Source organism: Ostrinia nubilalis, chromosome 25 (assembly GCF_963855985.1).
Source record: "Ostrinia nubilalis chromosome 25, ilOstNubi1.1, whole genome shotgun sequence".
Taxonomy (NCBI): Eukaryota; Metazoa; Arthropoda; class Insecta; order Lepidoptera; family Crambidae; genus Ostrinia; species Ostrinia nubilalis.
In genome coordinates, this window is record NC_087112.1 from 11,225,522 (window position 1) to 11,244,571 (window position 19,050).

General features: G+C 41.3%; 1 protein-coding gene across 1 annotated transcript in view; it reads right to left on the reverse strand.

The window, feature by feature from the left end:
• Positions 1-13,137, reverse strand: part of LOC135084125 (trithorax group protein osa) — a 44,003-nt gene extending 30,866 nt beyond the window's left edge. Inside the window, exon 1 of the mRNA XM_063978869.1 lies at positions 12,565-13,137. Coding sequence (XP_063834939.1) covers positions 12,565-12,806 — 242 coding nt within the window. The 5' untranslated portion in view covers positions 12,807-13,137. The remainder of the gene's footprint in view (positions 1-12,564) is intronic.
• Between the last annotated feature and the right edge of the window lie 5,913 nt (positions 13,138-19,050).

Genomic DNA, 19,050 nt, shown 5'->3' on the forward strand with positions numbered 1-19,050 from the left:
GGCCTTTTTGTAGAGTACATTACATAAATAGCTATCTCCCAAAACTGTGTGCTTTTAAGCGATTTTGTGAAAAATATTATTGGCAGGTAGTTGCTAATTGCTCATAAGATAGGCCCCCGTAATTGATATTTATTGTCCGTGGTACATAATCTTTTATTAAAGGTTTTAAACCTTTGTTTGTCCGCTTTGCAATGGAGGGAAGTCGAACCTTAATTTCGAACTCCTCCTATGTTCTTCTGATTAATTTCGTTGCGGGTCCAATGACAATCCAATGTCCCGGGGGAAAGTTAAGCTTTCCCCCGGGACAAACTCGACCTTCATTGGTTGGGTTTTTATGGCGGTCAAGCTGTAGATCCTGACTACACAGGAGTTGCAGTGGTGGGAACGAGAGGTGGGAATAGTCCTTATCTCCCAAAACTGCCTAACCCTTAAATGGTTTTCTTGGTAGTCTAGTAGTAGATGTTGGCCAAACACAAATTGTAGTGAAGGGCATCATCCCGTTTAGGGGAGAGCTGGTCGATCAATGTTTTTGCAATTAAGCCACAAGACACGTAACTGTTATACTATGTCTGTGTTGAATATGACGCGGCCACAACGGAATACGCGGTGTATGTTGGATGCAACCAAATAATACATGATATACTATTATGTTTACATACTATGTAGGTATTATTTATTAAATAGTTATATTAGTAATATTACATAGTTTATGTGTCGGCGAGTGCCGCGACGAATGCCTGTCTAGCCATCCCCGCGATATCTTTTCTGACTCAGCACTTTTGAACATTAGGACCATCGTAATCCGAACTTTAGCACACTCTTGTGAACACGTATCATATGAAATAAATAAATTGAATTCCAACTTTAAGTAAAAGTTTAACACGTGAACGACGTTATTCGTCTAAAAATGTGTGAAATCATTTTGCAGTCACGTTTTTAATTCCTGTTTAGAGAAACTTCTTGGGAAAAGTTTGGGTTGCGAAAATTCTTTGTGAAATTCGAATCTACCCGTGTCCCGTGCCTAGCAAAAATTAAAATTACTTGTTCCTACCTTATTTATTCCTTCGCAATATTCAAACTGCCTAATTAACTAACACGTTACTGATTCTTTGAATTAATGGCTTAATAGTTTAGATGTATAATTTGTCTTTTATAAAATTTCCAGTCTGTCTTATCGCTTTTCCATAACCTGGGTGCCTATGTGACTCAGTGAAAACTTTCGTAGGAAGAGTGCTCTCTCTTAAGTCTCATTACTTACCATATCATCTAATAATAACAAAATTCTGATAATTTACTAAACGATCTGTTAACTAATGCGTCACCCCGTACACTAATGGCAGATGAAAAAACCGAAATCAAACATTGCAGATTTCATCACTAGCTGGATGAATGTAGAATTTGGCCGATTTTTTGTATCTGGGACTGTCTAAATCGCCTCACGTGGGCGGCGCTACACGGGCCCGTATCGCTGAGCGTTACTCAATCAAGACATTATCAATTCGGATTTATTTATTATTTCATGAAAGTTTCACTACTCAATAATTATAAATAACGTACACGTCTTAATATAGGTGACAACAGTTTGTTTTTAAAACAACAAAAATAAAAAGTATAAGCCTAAAGGTGAAAAGAATATCCTATTCATCTTCACGGTTTGGGTGAAAATAATAATTATAATTATGCCTGAATACCATTCGACACTGTTACCATATAAGATCGTCTGTCATTAATTACCGCACGTTAATACGTAATTTTGAATTTGGCATGACAAAGATCTGAGATATAAAAATGTAGCCTTTACTTTCGAGGAGCGCTTCAGGCCTTTATACCCGCAATATCTAGCTGGAATCCAAATGGCAGGAAACGACCGCTCGGCGCACCCAGCGAGGGGCGGCGGGAGAGTGAGGCGAAATGGACTGTATCTAAACCCCAGGGGATTGGCCACGGACGGGAATCATAAGGACTACAAGAGACGGTGGAATATGTAGGTTTTTTGTCATAAAATAACGAAGGCAGTCCTGTAAAAATCTTAATGGTCACTGCGTACACAATTTGCAAGTATAATATTCGTATATCGTGTCCTTCTAAGCGAAAATCTTGTTCAGTATTTTTATTGGATTACAAGATGTTTTCCTCTGCATCAATAAATGAACGATGAGATCATAAAGCCAGCTCAAGCCTCGCTTCAAGCCGAGTGCTAATACGGGCCCGGTATCTGGCACGGCTCTCTCTCGACGTTGCGACCAGCAGGCTGCTGCCCGCACGAGGAAACTCAACAAGGAAGAGGAAAGACGCGGCGATAATTATAATTTCAGTAGGTATAAATAAGCAACGGACAAACAGTTTCTAGGACGTATTTATGCGTGCGTTGTAAAACTTGAATTTATTAAAATCTCGAGTTAAATACTCGTATTCAGATCCGATAATGATCTAAGATAGTGCTTGTTTGTGTAAATGATACTTAATCTTCATCATTTTGCAGTTAATTTTTACCTATCTGCTGTCCATCGTACTCGTGTTTGTTAACTTACACGACTGATATCTAACTTAATTCATACACAAAGCGCAGCTAGCGGTAGTACTCGAGCCAAATGACTGGATGACACAACCAAGCCGCATCTTAACTGGCGTCGAGATAACTCTTGATTATAAATGAAATGAATCATGTATTTCGATCTACTTCAAATAAATAAACAGAAACAATATTTTAAACTAGAGTTTGCTTCGTATGCATAGCTTCAGGCGTGATGTGTCTTTATTCAGCAGAAGATCGATATCCACTGAGCAAAGGCAGGAGCGAGAGCTAGTTACAAACACTCATCTCGGAAAGGCACTGCGTGGCTCCCAGCGTGAGCCCTGTGCAGAGGCGCGCTAGCAAACAAGGCTGCTTGCATTTGCCGTGTGCACCTGTGCCCACTAGCACAGCTATACCGCACTACAGGTACTCGCGCACATGCAAAATATTTTGCCTTTTTCATTCAAGGCTGCTATTTAGTATGGTTCGTACACCTTCATTTTTATAATTTTATTGCATTATTTATCACTGGAGTACGGACTTTTATGCATCTTTTTATCGAGATCCCAACTCGATTTGATAAAAAAAACGAGGCGTTCGCTAGATATGATCTAGTGAATAAATGAAAATTAATCTAAATGAACTCTACCCGTACTTGTGTGAAAAAATCACAGTCCTTTGAGTTTATTTATGCAACCGACGAAGATATCTTTAGAAATGAATCAAATCAGTTAAGTGTTAATTGGTCACAAAAACAAAACGTGAAACCTTTACAACGTGGACAAAAAATACTTATGGGTTCTACCTAAGCTAATAAACAAATCAATGCAAATTACTTGGCACAGACTTCCTAAAGTTGTATCGAGATATTTTATTGATCGGCGTCAACATAAAAAAGATACCGCTTGTAAGTTCGTCTTTTTGCAGAAACCTGCGCTTGTTCGTGTGTCGGTAATCAAAGTTCTCATGGGATTTATGCGAGAAGAATTCCATTATCCATTTAGGCCTAACAATCCACCTGGCTTTGCACCGGTGAGAATTACACTAAACGAATCTATCTATTAATAAAACAGTATTAAAATGCTTATAACAATTTCTGAGATTGGTGTACCTATTTAGATTTGCAGACATAAGGGAGGTCAGAGCTTATAATGTACTGATGCTAGTGATAGATAATGGAGCAGCTTCCTTCGAGCCCGCGAGTGCACCTGCTCCCGACACAGGAGCGCTCTCGGCGTGGGCACAACCACGAGCACAGCTCGATAACTTCTGTCGTGCCATTGTGTCGTGTGACGACCGCTTGCGTGATTACTGGCAGCATAAAATCCATGTCCTTTTGTTAAATTTAGGCCAGTGATAGCTTGTCACCTCAACTATTGCAATACAATATTTATGTAAGTAAATGAGTTTATGTATTTAACTTTCAGGTGCTCAAGTATTACATCCAATTCAATCATACTCTAAGAAAGATGCCTGTAACACGGTTACGAATCCCAAAAAAAGTCATGTGTGTTTTTCTATTATTAGAGCATATGCATACGAAATGTCCCCAGGGTGTAGCCGAGATGTACTTGAAATAAAGCTCTTGTAAAGAGGATAAAGCACCTTGGGACCCGAAACGAAATTTATCAGAAGTAACTAGGATGGTGGAGTGCCTACCCAGAGAACGTATCACAGAGGTTAGTGAACCAATGAGTTTTTTCTTGAAATATGACGGAATGTTTGATGACTGTGTGAATACTAGTGGTTAGACGAGAAGGCGACGTTGGATGAGATGGGACTTAATGAAATGTGTGAATGCATGCATTATCACGTTTCGGATAGCGAAAAGATAAAACATATCTCCGAGTTTAACTAATTTAAAGCCAATCAAATGAGGATGTTGATAACGACCTAAAATGCTTAAATCAGTGCGTTTAATGGAGCAAACTAACTCTGTAATCGAGCACTTTCAGTCATGGCTTCAATGCTTTGGTTTGCATTAGGGAATGCAGGCAGAAGAATGTGCGATTTATTTGTTTATCTACTGATATCTGGTGGTGCTTTCGTCTAGTCCATTTCCACCTTGATCCGATTATTTCGCTGGGATTTTTGGCTAGCGATAGTGCGGCATCGGTTCCGGTACCGAAATACCCGCCGACGTAAACACTGCGATGCGCGCGCACAACGTTTTCTCCTGATGAATTTACACGCGGACTACGGTCTTACTGAACTTGGAAGAAAGTGGCTTGGACATCGTTTCTGCACACGCATTTTGGTTTACGCCGGAACTAAATAACGAACAATTCAAGATCTAAGTGACACATTTGATGGCAAATCAATTGTACAATATTGTTCCATTAAAATTGATAGTTTATCTTGCTTATCATCATTAAATCATGTAAAGTTTTAGAATACCTACGTATATTCCCGTAGTTCTAGAAATTTATGTAAGCATACGGGACCGAATTACCTACACTGTTCCCAAGTGGTACTTATCATAGAGTGCCGAGTGATTCACGTTGCATTTAAATAAAAAAGCGGTACGAGTCGTACTCATGCAGTGAAGATTCTGTACCCCTCGCCATCCCTATCCTTATACGAAGGGATGGTAGATTTTGGTATTTTATAACAGTTATAACTTGATACCTCTACGCGTTACTGGGGAAAAGTGGCAAAGCACACATACCTACTCGTGAAGAACTGATCTATAAATTTTTCCCTTCCTCTCTTTAAGACACAGAACCCTATAAAATAACAAAATTCTAAGCAGAAACGCACGCAAATGCAAATTAGGAACAAAAAAGGGAAGTTGAGAAAGATCTCGGCGTTAAAGTCTGGAATTTTGTAAAACGACAAGTTGTGATACGAATACCAGTTTATTCCAAGAAACCGGGAGTGTGTCACAAGGATAGCAGCCATGTTCGCGATGGCCGTGGTCGCACCGCAGCAGCCAAGAAAAGCTATTGCATAAGTTTCCGACACTTTCCATTCGCGGCGCATTGTCGCTGCGCTCGCACGCTGCGCATGCACATCGCTAATTAACTTCTTATTGGATGTTTATCGGATCTATGAGAACTAAAATTAGGCCGGGTGGCAATCCCCGGAGGGTGCGCATAATTTTTGATTTTTTTGCTATTTTTAATGGGCTAGCTCTTGTTCACAGTCTAACCTAGGGGGTATGTAAATCGTTTTGTAATCACATGTAAAACTTCTTTTTTTAAAGCACGTTGCGAAATTACTGAATTCATAAGTTTTAAGTGGTGGTTATACTTTTATATTTTTTTACTATATTAATGTGTGATATCGTATTTTTGCATTTGGTCTATGCCGTGGCGTGGGTTGCAAAACCTTTCGACTTGAAATTCATGAGATGTTGATATGATTTAATGATATATTTTTTAATAATAGGTATACGTAGAAAAATGCAATTATGAAATCTTGTAGTCATGCGGATAATTATAATTTTGGCATTGAAGCTGGGTACAACAAAACAAAAAGCTATCTATTTTAAGACTCCCATTTCACAATCATCATTTCTGGGTGTTACTAACGAAAAATATATTTTTATTTTTCAGTTCCCTATCCATTTAACTTACATAAAATTTTTAGCTATATTAGGTATATCTTGGCATAATGTAATTACGCATAATACTAATTTTTGTTTTGTAAATAGGCGGCTTAGTCCCGCTGCACCTTTACATATTTTGACACTATAATATCCAAGTTAAATCGGTTAATTACGGCAAAAAATGGTGAATTTATGTTATGCCTATAAAATTATATCTTTATTAGCGGCTCTACGATCTCGTTACTAATGATTTAGTAATATCGATCAGCACATATTTTATCCCGCTCGTTTTTTTAAAGCATCGTACATATTTCGGAAGTCATTAATCCTCCAATGATCCTATTAATAACTCAATCCAAGATCGGATTCACCCGGTATAATCGGCAGGCTATTAACGCGATGCACGGCCTGCGAAAATTTATTACACCTAACTGCAAGAGGCGGGGGCAACAACCCGGCGAAGGCCGCGCGGTGACAGCGCGTCCGCACCCTCGCCGCCGCCGCCGCGCCGCCGCCGCCGCCGCCGCCGCCCGCCGGCTCACCCGTGCGAGCCGCCGGACAAAAAGTTGAACGTCTGCGCTGTGGCACACCTCAGCCTTTGGCCAAGGAAAAAGCTCACAGTCATAGCGTTCGTTGGCGAGGTTTTTATGACCGAGGTCTTATGAAACGGATTCATGCTCAGGTATTAATGGGCAGCACGTTAAAATATTTAATTATAAACATAACTAATGAAATAAATAAGGCTATTTTCTAGAATATAGTATTCAACTAAAAACTTGAAAGATAGTCAACCCATACTGAACTCTTTGCACACGGGTACACCTCGAACTTGGTGGTTATTTTCGACTGTTAACTGTCTTTTTCTTGCACTTTTTTTTTTTATATTTGACTTTATTTTAAACTTAAACTGATCAGACACATCATGCGTTAATGATATTCAGTTTTCTGACAGTGAAAGCGAACAATCTCGACGTGAGCCCATTGTACTTATGCCCTTTAGGCGCGCAGTCAGTGGCAAGGACGCAGAAACCGCCGAGCAACGATCGCGAGCCCTACGCCAGAGCCTGCAATCCGGTGCCCTTGCCAGCGCCTAAAAGGAAAACCCTCGTTTGTGCTAACTAGTTATATCGCAAAACGCTCAGTTATAATGATTTATGAACAGAATTAGCTTTAAATGTGTATTTTTGAATCAAAACACTAAAATTAATTAAAAAAACAATTTCAACATGATATTTCACTTGAAACGAATGAAAAGTATTTATTTAACATTATAAATGCAAAACAAGAATTAAAAAACAATTATCTGAAAATTAACAGTACATATTTGTCTCTTGATTGCTACTTTCCGGAAGAATAACCAGGGTACGGCATACAAAATCGATCTTATGCAACAGCGAGCGGGCCAGCGATAACATCGGACGGAATCACGCGCGGGAGGCAAGGGGTCCGGCCGAACGTATTCTGAGCTCCCGGATTCGATTCTGATTCTGATCTGGATTTCCTTGGAAACTGTACAGTCGTACTGCATAATTTTTGACGTAAATTCTAATCATGTAGAGTTCTAGCCTGAGATCTATTTATACTGTTTCACTTTTAGCCATTCTGTCTGTTGCACCTTATACAGGCTATAACTTTAACAGACGCGGTGGCGAGCGTCCGTTAGTGCTTAAATTCTCCTTAACTTGACTGACGGCCAGCCCTTTTATTCAAATGTCGATAAAATATGTGAGAGAGAACCTATGTGCGTCCCGCTGAAACAAAAGGCCACGGCCAGGCCTGTGTAAATATTGACCCCGGGGACGCACTAATTACGAGGCGCTGCAGCGGCCGCGGCGGGCGAGGTTGTACGTAACGCAAATTGCACCTATTATTTATGGACACCTAATTATAGGGCGTTACCCATCCATGCATGCAAATCCGACCAAGTTCAAATAAGTACACTAGTGACGCGACCCGGCTTCGGCAGCACTGTCACCAGAGACGGTACTTATCAAATCTCCTGCGACTAGCTCTCAGAAGGGACCATTTGTTTCGATTATAGTGATGGTAGTTACTATCGCAAAATTTCATAAGTCTGTCTGTAGCTTTCCTAGATATATTATTGGTTACAAATAACTATAGTATAATTCTAAAATCTGTGGAGAAGGAATGCGAGTAGTACGGAAAACAAATTTCAATCTTGGTCTAGTAGTAGGAGAGTCGCCCCTCCTGGTCACACTGACCTGAGTTCGATCCATGTCGTGACCAATCGTTAGGTCGTTACAGGCTAATAGAATGGATAGATATAAAGCATACTACCTACTCCAGAAAAACCGAACACTAGCCTCCAACTATTACTGCATATTCGACAATCGTGTTGACATAAATGACTGTTATTACTCTAGCGGAAGATGTCTTGTATGGTTTGTTCACAAAAATAGGAAGAAGTGACTGGTGCTTATGTTGTTGTATTTATTTTTGTATAACAAGTTGCTTTCAAGTTTACTGTGCACTTTCATCGAACAGGTTATAGGTGCGGGAGTATGACGCAATAGATGACGTCACGCGCCGACCAACCAAAAATACAAATGGTGAAGGATCTGTTCATATAACTGTGGAAACGCAGGATTATACAACTGTTTTACTTTTAAAATATTGTGTATAACTTGTAACAGTCATGTAGTTTTGCATTTTAGCGTTCTGCAAGTGAATTGCAAAAACGGAATATTTATGAAGTCACGTGGTGAACTCGTACGCCAGTCGGGCCGTTTTTGTGCCGGTCGCGGTAGTGTCTAGCTTTGTGAGGGTTATCAATTCGTAAACGACAAAGGTTTAAGTGTGAGACATCTTAGTAAAGACCTAAGTTAGGTCACGAATAGTTAGGTTTCCAAATGAACCTGCTCTAGAATGGTACTTCCGCAATACAGGCGAGGTTTACGCCACCAAGCTCACAGCCACCTGTCCCTGTATTGCATTATATTATTTTTGCCAGCTGACTTTAGTTTACTTGACTGTAGTTAACGTGGTTGAAGTTCTAAGAACATTATGTATGCAATTTACTTCTTTACGAGTATTAACTTTGGTCACAATAAATAATTTGAATTTGGAGTTTAATACGTGACTTGTCTTTATTTTATTTTTTTTCAAAGTTTCCGAGCATTACACGATTGTTAACGTTCAACATTTTTTTAATAATTTTGAGTTCCATTCCAACCCATTTGTGTTTTGCGTGGGTTTTGGTTCTTGGAACCACATCTCAGCAACGCGAGCCTGAACTCTATCAATCGAATAGACCGAATGCGGTGTGCATTCTAAAATAGTCATTACCTATCTTATTTCGTGTACCTATTAAGATTTCTTCCAGACAGCCCAAGCATAGGCCAGTAGCTTTAAGATAAATTGATCCGAGAAGCAACTGTTTAAAACTTCTTGGGTTGTCTAGAAGAAATAGCTCTCTAGAATTCCCGATCAATCAGAGCCTAACCCGGAACGCCAGAATAAGCTTCTCAACTCTCAACAGAGCAACTCTATTTCAACCAGGTATACCATGTAGTAACTATTGTAGGTTGACGAATGATGCGGAAGTTGTTTTACGACTTTCCTGAACAGATTTTTAGGTGCTTCATGACGTACCAGAGGTGCCTTTTTATAGGCATTCATGACGTGGATGTTAAGGAATAGTGACGTAACATGACGACGGTGGTTCCACGCGGCAAGTGGGTCGCGCGTTAATTCGGGCGGGGTCACCGGCCGCACGCACTAATTGTGTCGCACTGCACCGCACGCACACCACCCCGCTGGACCAACGTGCCCGACACTAGCCCCACACTACCGCGGGACTGCTGGGGACAAGCGCATAGGGGCAGCATCCTAGTTGCACAACGGATCTTGCACACATGCGGAGCCTCACTTGAAAAAGGTTACCGGCGCCAGAAACCCTACTCTGCTTGAGAATTGTTGGCTCTACCTTTCTCTCACTCAACCTAGGATGCTGTCATGAACGAATCCTATTGTACAATAAAATTCTCAATGCACTGCAGATTGGAACCCACAAATGCACGACAAGAATGTGAATGCCATCCTAAAATATTATTTTGAGACTACTTATACCTACGACACCGCATTGCACCGCGTGCCAAGCACTTTTGCTACCAACTAGTGGTTGTTTTACAAGTCAGGCCGAAAATGTACTTCCCTAGTCTATTATACATTTTTCTAAAACTTTCAGCAGCTACAAATACCAGACACGCATTAAAACCCCATTTATAATGTCATCTTCAATTTAACATACTCCTAAAACACTTGTATTTCAAAAATCCCTATATTACGCCTAACACTCAAGGGCGAACCTCAGTTGGCAACCGAAGTCACCTTGACCGTGGTCGTCGATTTTAATTAATTGATTCAGTAGCAGATACTCTCAGTGGATATCGTGATTTATGTACGCCAGTCTACAACACATGGCATTTAAGCGCACGAGATAAAAATACTACAGGCACTTTTATTATTTACTAACAATACGATAAAACAAATAAACGGGCAAATTCTTAAATCAACAAGTGCACTTTCGGCACGTGGCGCACACGAGGATCGCGCAACCAGGAATGAATTAGTTTTTGCTACAACACCGGCTTAATGAAATATTGCTTTTATTATTACAATAATATTTACATTGTCAGGTACTACTTGAATGAACGAGTTGAAAGCCCGCCAATCGGCTCATCGCGCTTTATCTGTATTTATCTTACATTTTGTTTTTTGAGATGAACTTTTCATTTTACTACTACTAACATTTCTACAATCTTTTTCGGAAGTATCTAACGTGAATTTACATTATTTTGAAACACAAGTTTCTCTAAATTCAAAATACCGTATTAATATATTTAACTACATAATATTGTGAATATGAATGTTGATATAAATACACTTATTACTTATTGGCACTGTTTTTGATACGGCCGGTCGGCCGATATCTAATTGAAGTCATAACTATATTTTTTCGTTCATACCTATTTGGTAAAATTTTGTAGGAAGTAGAAACGGCATCGTACATGTAATATCTTTATAACGCACTGCCTTAATGCATCCAAATGAAACCGTAAAGAACTGCATATATCAAAGCTACAAATTGCAATGAATAATCAAATGGCCGAAACTACTTAACTTTTGGATTTTATATGTAGATCTTATAAAATATTTATCCAAAGAAACCCGCGACTGTGCCCGCGGTAGTGCAAAATCTTGTATTTTGTCAACATTTCCTCACCCATTTTTTCTTTTATTCGGTTTAAGTGCATCTACTTGCAAGACAAATATTCAATTAAGTTGTCAAAATGTTAGGCAATGTGTTATTATATTTATGAATATTTTTTGATTAAAATATGTTTTCATTATTGTTTTTTACATGATTCATTTAATTGTATCTAATTAAAGTTTAATACAGTTGTTTGAAAGGCTGCAATAATTGTGCGATTATGTGGGCGAAATGCGTCTTTTCGGCGTTCGGCCGCAGCCCGCGCGGCGTGCTCCTGCGTGCTGCACTGGACCGCCGACACTTTTTACTGTCACCGAGATCGATAAATCTCGCCTTAGCGCGCTGTCACGGTCGACTTGCGCGAACGTTGACTTTCCACTATTCGTTAACGAAACAATTAGCTCAACAGTTATTTTGAAGCCGAATGTGTGTGGACTGTGGACGGTGAAACTGTGGCGAACCCCAATTTTTGTTACCCAACTCTCGAACCGGGTGCTCTTCGAACACTACTCGCGTAAGGCCGCGTGTATTTCTAATGTTCAGAGTTCAATGTACCGTGGAACAAGATCTATTTGGTGTTATTATTATTTTCAGATTCCGTTTCTGCAACGTGTTGGCTTGTGTAACCTGTTGAAATCACATTTTCAACCAAGTTTCAGTAATTAAGGGACGTTCTGACGCTGAACTGCTAATTACGACCCGATACACTGCTTGAAAGATCTAACCAATCGTTACATTATTTTATTATCAAGCATGAAACATTTTACGTGAGACTAAGTGACGCTACTGGAAACCGAAATAGTAAATATCGGTTGATTAACAATTTAAAGACACCCAGGTTTATAGATTGCGTGAAGACTGACGCTGGTAGATAAAGGCACGGCACTCCTTTGCGGCTCGTGCGATAAAGAAAGCTACTACTAATTGCGAGCCAATCGCTTTATACGTGTTTGCAACTCAAAATCATATCAATTTTGCTATATGTAGTCTATTCATTGAAGTTCGATGAGTACGAGTATTCTTTAGAAAATAATTGTTTTTAGCAGCAATACGACAAGAAGGAGCAAAAGCCACAATAATTTAGTTGAAGATCAAATTTCCTAAAAAATAATCACGAAACATAATATTTATCGTGATAAGAGGAGACGAGGAGGCCCATCGCTACATAGAGCGTATAGAATAACATTGTTATGGATGAATTGCGAGCCAATGTTGAGTGATCGCCTCCTCTGCTCACGAGCCAACAGCGAATGAAGTGCAACTCACCCGTTCTCGTCCTTGATCTTCTTCTTGCGGCCGCGCTTCTTGGGCTGCGCCAGCAGCAGCTGCTGGTGCGGCGCGTGCAGCAGGTGCGCGTGCGCGTCGTGCAGGTGCGGCGCGTGCGGCGCCATCATGGCGCACATGGCGTCCTCCTCCACGAAGGAGTAGGGGTCCTCGCACTCGCGCTTCACGCCGTTGTACATCTCCTCGTCGCGCTTGCCGTAGTGCTGCTGGTGGTGCTGGCTCATGTCGTACGGCGCCTCGGGCTCGCGCTTGAAGCCGTACGGCTCCGAGTACTTGGGGAAGGGGAAGTGGTGGTACGCGTCGGGGTGCGGCTGGTGCGGCTGGTGCTGCTGGTGCTGCGGGTGCTGCGGGTGCTGCTGGAGCGGCTGGTGCGGCGCGTGCGCCTGCAGCGGCTGGTGGTGCGGCACGTGCGGCAGGCTCGGGTGGTGCGCGGGGTGCGCGGGCGGCGGCTCGAAGTGCCGGTAGTCGGGCTCGGGCTCGGGGTAGGCGCGCAGCAGCGGCTCGTAGGGCGCGTCGTGCGCGTCGTGCGCGTCGTGCGCGTCGCGGGCGTCGTGCGGCTCGGGCGCGTCGGGCGGCGGCGCGTCGGGCGGGTCGGGCGCGGGCGGCGCGGGCGGCGAGGGCGGCGCGGGCGGCGCGGGGGAGCCCTCTGCGCTGGAGGGCTTGCGGCGCGCCGCCTCGCCGCTGTTGCTCGTCTCGTACCCGTCGTCCTGGTTCTCCGTCGGCTTCGGCTTCTCTTCGCCCTCCTCCCTGAAACGGCGACGGTGCGAGTTAGATGGGGACACTCAGACGTGACCGGGAGGAACAGCACTACACGCTACAACTACTGTTTGATGGCTGAACGATTGTCATCTGACAAGCAATAAAGACTAATTTGATTTCATTATGCAGCTGCATATAGATCCGTATCAACCAACTAATATCGATTAAATGGTGCTTTGTAATGCATAATTCAATCAAATTATGCTTAAATTAACATGTCATACGTATATTATGTGACTGAGATTGATTCGCCAATACATTCGGTCTTACTCGGTCTACTTAATAAAATCAATAATTCATACTCAACAGAAAGGAATTAATAACAAACCACATGGTCAATTCATTAATATTTATTTACATAACAGCGATAAGATAATAAAGTTAACTTTTAATTTGAGGTTCAGGAAACATATTGTATAAAAAGCCGCTTAAAAACCTTAAACTATAAATCAAATCCATAACATCAACCCTGCATACGTTTAACCTACGACTACGAGTGTCTCGGTCATAAAAGTTTACACAAATACCGTAGTATTGGGATTCCCCGAATTCGAAGGGTTGAGAGTCAGCGGGTCCACCCGCAACGCGAATTCCATATTTCCGTCTCTGCTTGTCGCTCTCGCTCACGTCAGCTACTCGGAACGCGCGAGAGAGACGGGTAGAGCCAAAAATACGGGCATCGTGGTGCCGGCAGACCCTTTGGTGTCAGCAGTTACGAGTGTTGTTCCATGAATAATTGATCCGACCAGCGCGGCCGCGAGACGATCGCATCAGCTGATCGGACCTATCTATTTTAAGTATTCATCGGACGCATTATGCTACATGTAATAAACATAAACGGCGCATTCAACGGCTCCATTCATAAAACTGCTCACTTGAATTATTGCCGACTATTATTGGACCCGATATAGTAAACAAGTAGTACGTTTATGAAACTATGTAAATAATGTCGCTTACCAGCACGTTATGGCAGTAATTACATATTGATGTTTGTTTTTATAATTCGCCAGTTAATTTAATTCCGCGGGATCGTTAGCCTAATGAACTCGTGGCATGCTAATCGTTTAATTGTGATGCTTCGATTTCATTTACGTTAACAATAAAAACGCCAGGTTAATTATGTGATTACGGCCCAGTATCTTTTTACGAGTTCTGGTTATTTGGCATTTTGGGCGCAGTGGGAAGCGAATACACAATACTGCGACATTGAACTTGAAGTTAACATGCGAACTTTGTGAAATTGTTTACGGATGCTTTATTGGACAAAAGTTTCGAGTGACACACATTGCTCTTGCCTTTTTCATAAAATAAGGAGAAAATACACTATTGAGAAATATTCTCGTAGCTACACAGACTTTTAGTTTCAGAGTTTAGTGAATAAATGTAAACGATGAAACGAACCATAGGTACATATCTTGTGGAGTAATTGTTTCTTGTTTTTTAAAGGGATAGACCAAACAGTCGAACCAGACCTGTAGCAAATTCGAATCTTGCTGGGACAAAAGCTAGTTTGAGCACGTGCAATAATCATGGATTATATTATTATGATTTTTTTAGATAGAACTAAAGCATTGGCAATGGCAATCGCCCGTGTTGCCCGTCGTTTGAAAGTTAAGCTTTTTATATTACTTTCTGTTTCTACGTAATTGTTTAATTTCATAAGCTGATTGTGAACAAAAGGAATTGTAATAAGAGCTTAGCTTCAAGAGTTTGCCGTAAGGTTTTTAATGATTTTAAATCAACTTTTATATTCTTTGCTTCCTCTTTAGCTAAAATTAACTGACTACTGAGAGTAAAATTATTAACTCCAGAAAAAACTTGTTTTGAAATGATATCAGAGCGTTTAATCGCAGAACAGAGAGTGTTAAAAATCCATACACTATGAATAATGAACTGTGCTGTGTGAACTGTGACCTCTATCTACGAGTTTAAAAGTATGTACATTGATTGACGTCGCCACTTCCACGCCGCAACTGGATTTTTGCTATGCAACAGTGCTGTAAGTATCCCCAAAAAGGCGTTTACCACAACTCTTTGTTCCTCTCTTCCACACTTAATTGGGAGCTGGCTGCGAAAAGCGTGTCCCGTATGACCTATACCAAAATTATCGATCTGGTTAGACGCCAACCGTGTTCCCGGGGGAGAGCGAGGCGTCCATGACCTGAACTATACAGCATCGTGCGTCCTTCGCTACGGCCGGGGCCCGGACGCAGCGGCGCTCACCCGGAGCTAGACTAATCCGACTGAACCGAACTCGTGGCAAACGACACAGGACTAGACACTTGTATGAAAAGCAAAAGGAATCTTACAACCAACCGTTATGAACATGGGAACAGAAAACGAATTACCAACGATATTTACATTTAACGAAACAAACATACGCCAAAAGTCATCTATAGGTATAAACGACGCAGAATTTTGCAATTAGGCTTTCCAAATTCATTAGTTTTCCTGCAAACCAATTTAGTAGATGATGCAATACAGAGGCACCCAAACCACAACATTGAAGATAACACTAGGACATGCATATTTTATTACCCGCTAAATGAAGCATCCTTTCAAGGCACTCGGGGACTGGCGATGCCTGCTATGTTTAACCTTGAGATGTATGTGCCTCATTACAGATGCAAATTATATTTATTTAGTAAATGGTGACTTTGTTTGTGGCCCGTAAAGACAGAGATACTATTCAAGGTCCCCAAGCGGTCATGTCATTTGTGCAATTGAAAAAAATACCCGATATCGCAATGGGACGTGTTACTGTAGCGGCGGAATGCGCTAAAGCGGTGGAATATTAATCAGCAACAGTAAAATGTTAATGTAACGTAAACAGTTAGGCGATTATGAAAGTTCTGAAACCACCCTGTCCAGAACATCGGCGATGAACCGCTACGCGTCCCGTTAGCTCTCGCCGGCTGGAGCTGCTCTGCCTACAGCACGCGGCGATGATCTCTTAACCCAAGCAATGATAAGTGAATTCTGACGCGAGCGCGAGTTTACAATTTATTCCGCTTGGAAATATTCTTAGTAGGTATATTCGAATAAAACGAAGATAGGTACGCAGTTGTTGAAGTAACACACAAGTTACTTATCCTTTACCAGATGTCTATCTCTACTAAACCCAATCTCATACATGATAAGCGGTTTAGTTTCATAAACTAAAATACAAGATTGTGAAGCAATCGCATGATCTGACATGATATGAGCAACATTATAGGTATATAAATTAAACAGTAGTCTAAGTATTGGAGGTGCTTCGGCAAGGGCCAAGCGTAGCATATGCACGAGTCCCCAAACCCGCCAGTGTCCCCGCCGGGGTAAGGAACGCGGCTCTACGAGCTATGTAGGTACGGTAACACGATCCGGCGATCATGTAGGTCGTGAAAAAGTCCGCGCTGACGCCTCGGGATATTCGGTGCCGACTAGTTCTGTGCTAGACGCGATTTTCTTCCACCACCTCAAATTTCATATCTACATAAAACCGGTCTCACAACCTGCGGCGATAAAAAAATACTAGATAAAACCTCATTTTCTATAGCGAAAAGCACCAGCTATCAATGAAATCAGCTGCCTTGTGAGGTCCTGCTTTAGTCGAAATAAACGAACGAAGAAGAGGAAACTGTAGAGCCGCGCATGTATGAACAATACCTGTACACACATTTAGATGCAATTTATAACTTGCACAAATAATATAATCATACGGTCAAATGAAAGTTACAATCGGATGCAATGGGTTCCGCAACACTACGGAATTGCGGCTACAAATGCAATTCAGTTTGCTACAAGTTCCTAGCTGATCCCCAAAAGTTACCTCTATTAACATAATAAGTGCTTCTTTATGTAAACAAACTACATGTTTAAACCAAATTAATTATGGTTATCTAGAGCTAGTAGACAGACGCATGTGATCATAAACGAGTTCCGTTTTTTTAGGTAAAAGTTGTAAATAGGAAATCATAAGCAAACACCAAAAATAGACAACTACCACAAGAAACTCACGCAGAGGTTAGAATGTGAACTATGACTGCAAAGTTTAGGTGTATGAGTATTAATTATGTATGCGCTTGCTTCGTTTCCGAAGGCTAAGGCGCGCGGTGCGATTTTTGCGTCTCAGAATGGTGTAAGTGGACAGGATCTCACGAGGCCAATATCAATTATTGGTAATTGTGTCTAGTATCATTTTCTTTATGAATCACTAGCTGCGAGAGCTACTCCGTTCGTCGTACCTACGCTTGAAACCGTTTTTCAGACATCGTTTAATCCACCCAGACCTCTCATGTGTACCTACGTGACTAGTGACTACTCTAGTAGTCAGGTAACATTTTCAGGATAAAGATTAATATTATGTACTAAAAAAACAATTTAACAAAAATTTTACCCATGTTGAGTACGATACGAATTATAATTTTCATTATTTTCATGAATGAAAATTGAAAAGTGTGTCGTTGTGTTCACGATTTTTACAGACGGACAAAATTATTTTTCATCTGAATCTAAACAATTTAAGATATTTATAGTGTGCAAAACCTAATCTACGTTCTAGTGTGGTGTATGTGACGCGGTTTGTACCCGCAGCATGCCCCTATGAGCGCTGTGTTGTGGCTTCGCTGTAAATTAGAAGGTCTCGCGGTCGCCACGCCTCTGTTTTGCTAAAAATCTTTAGAAACTTTAACGTGTAAGTATAGCTAGCTAGCTATGAAAACCTTTCGGTTTAAGTTGATAGAACAGTAAGAAACTAGTGTGGTGCAAAAATGACCCGATATCAAATCAGAACGTTTTAAATAAATATACGAAGCGAACAGCCACTAATACAATTGCATCTGGTTCTTTGTGAATTATCTTTCATTCCAAGGTCACTCTCGTATTGCGCCGTTCCCTGTTTTTAATGTCGTCTGATGTCAAATGGTGCAAGAGTGCAATGTAAGACGAGAGTCGTCGACCCAGTTGCCGTGATAACACGCGTGATATTGACTCGCCGATTAGTGGCGCGTTAGTCACGGCGCTTATCACGCCTTATCACGAGCGGGCAGCTGCCGCGCGGTCCACTGCTGGAGCCTGCGTTTCTAAACGCTACAATGTTTAATCAAGAAGTGGCCACATCAATGCTTGCAATTCAAACAGAGATATATTCTCTGTTTGAATTGCAAGAGACACGTGGATCCAAGCCTTCCAACATGGGACATCGGATCTCCCTTCGTCATCGAAAAGTAGGCAAGAAACTGTCAATTTTAAGAAAGTCAGACAGTTTGACGTGAGAGATATGAAAGAAAAACTAAATAACATGACAGATGACATGTGTCATTTTTAGACTTACATACTTTGCCTAGCGACCGTGTAGTGTAGGGTGGCAATAAGGTGCATCACCCAGAAGACATTTACTTTACAACAAATCAGCATAATGATGAGACGAGCGAGACTGAAACCATGAAGATGAAGAATGAAGACACTACCTTTTTTTAATGGCCTAAAATGGGATTTTTTCCTGTTAACTTCGGCCAGTGACCATTCAGGTGTTTTCAAGTATTAGACTTAACCCAATATTAAAATTATGCCTTTTTAACTAAGAAAATGTGTGTCATATCTTGTACTTCCGAGCGGATCGCAGCGCGACCGGTTCATTAATACATGTCTCCTTGCTGCCCTTTGGCGACATGAAAATTCATGAAGCCTTCATTACGGCGTCTTTAGGTCCGGCGGCTGCTTTGATAG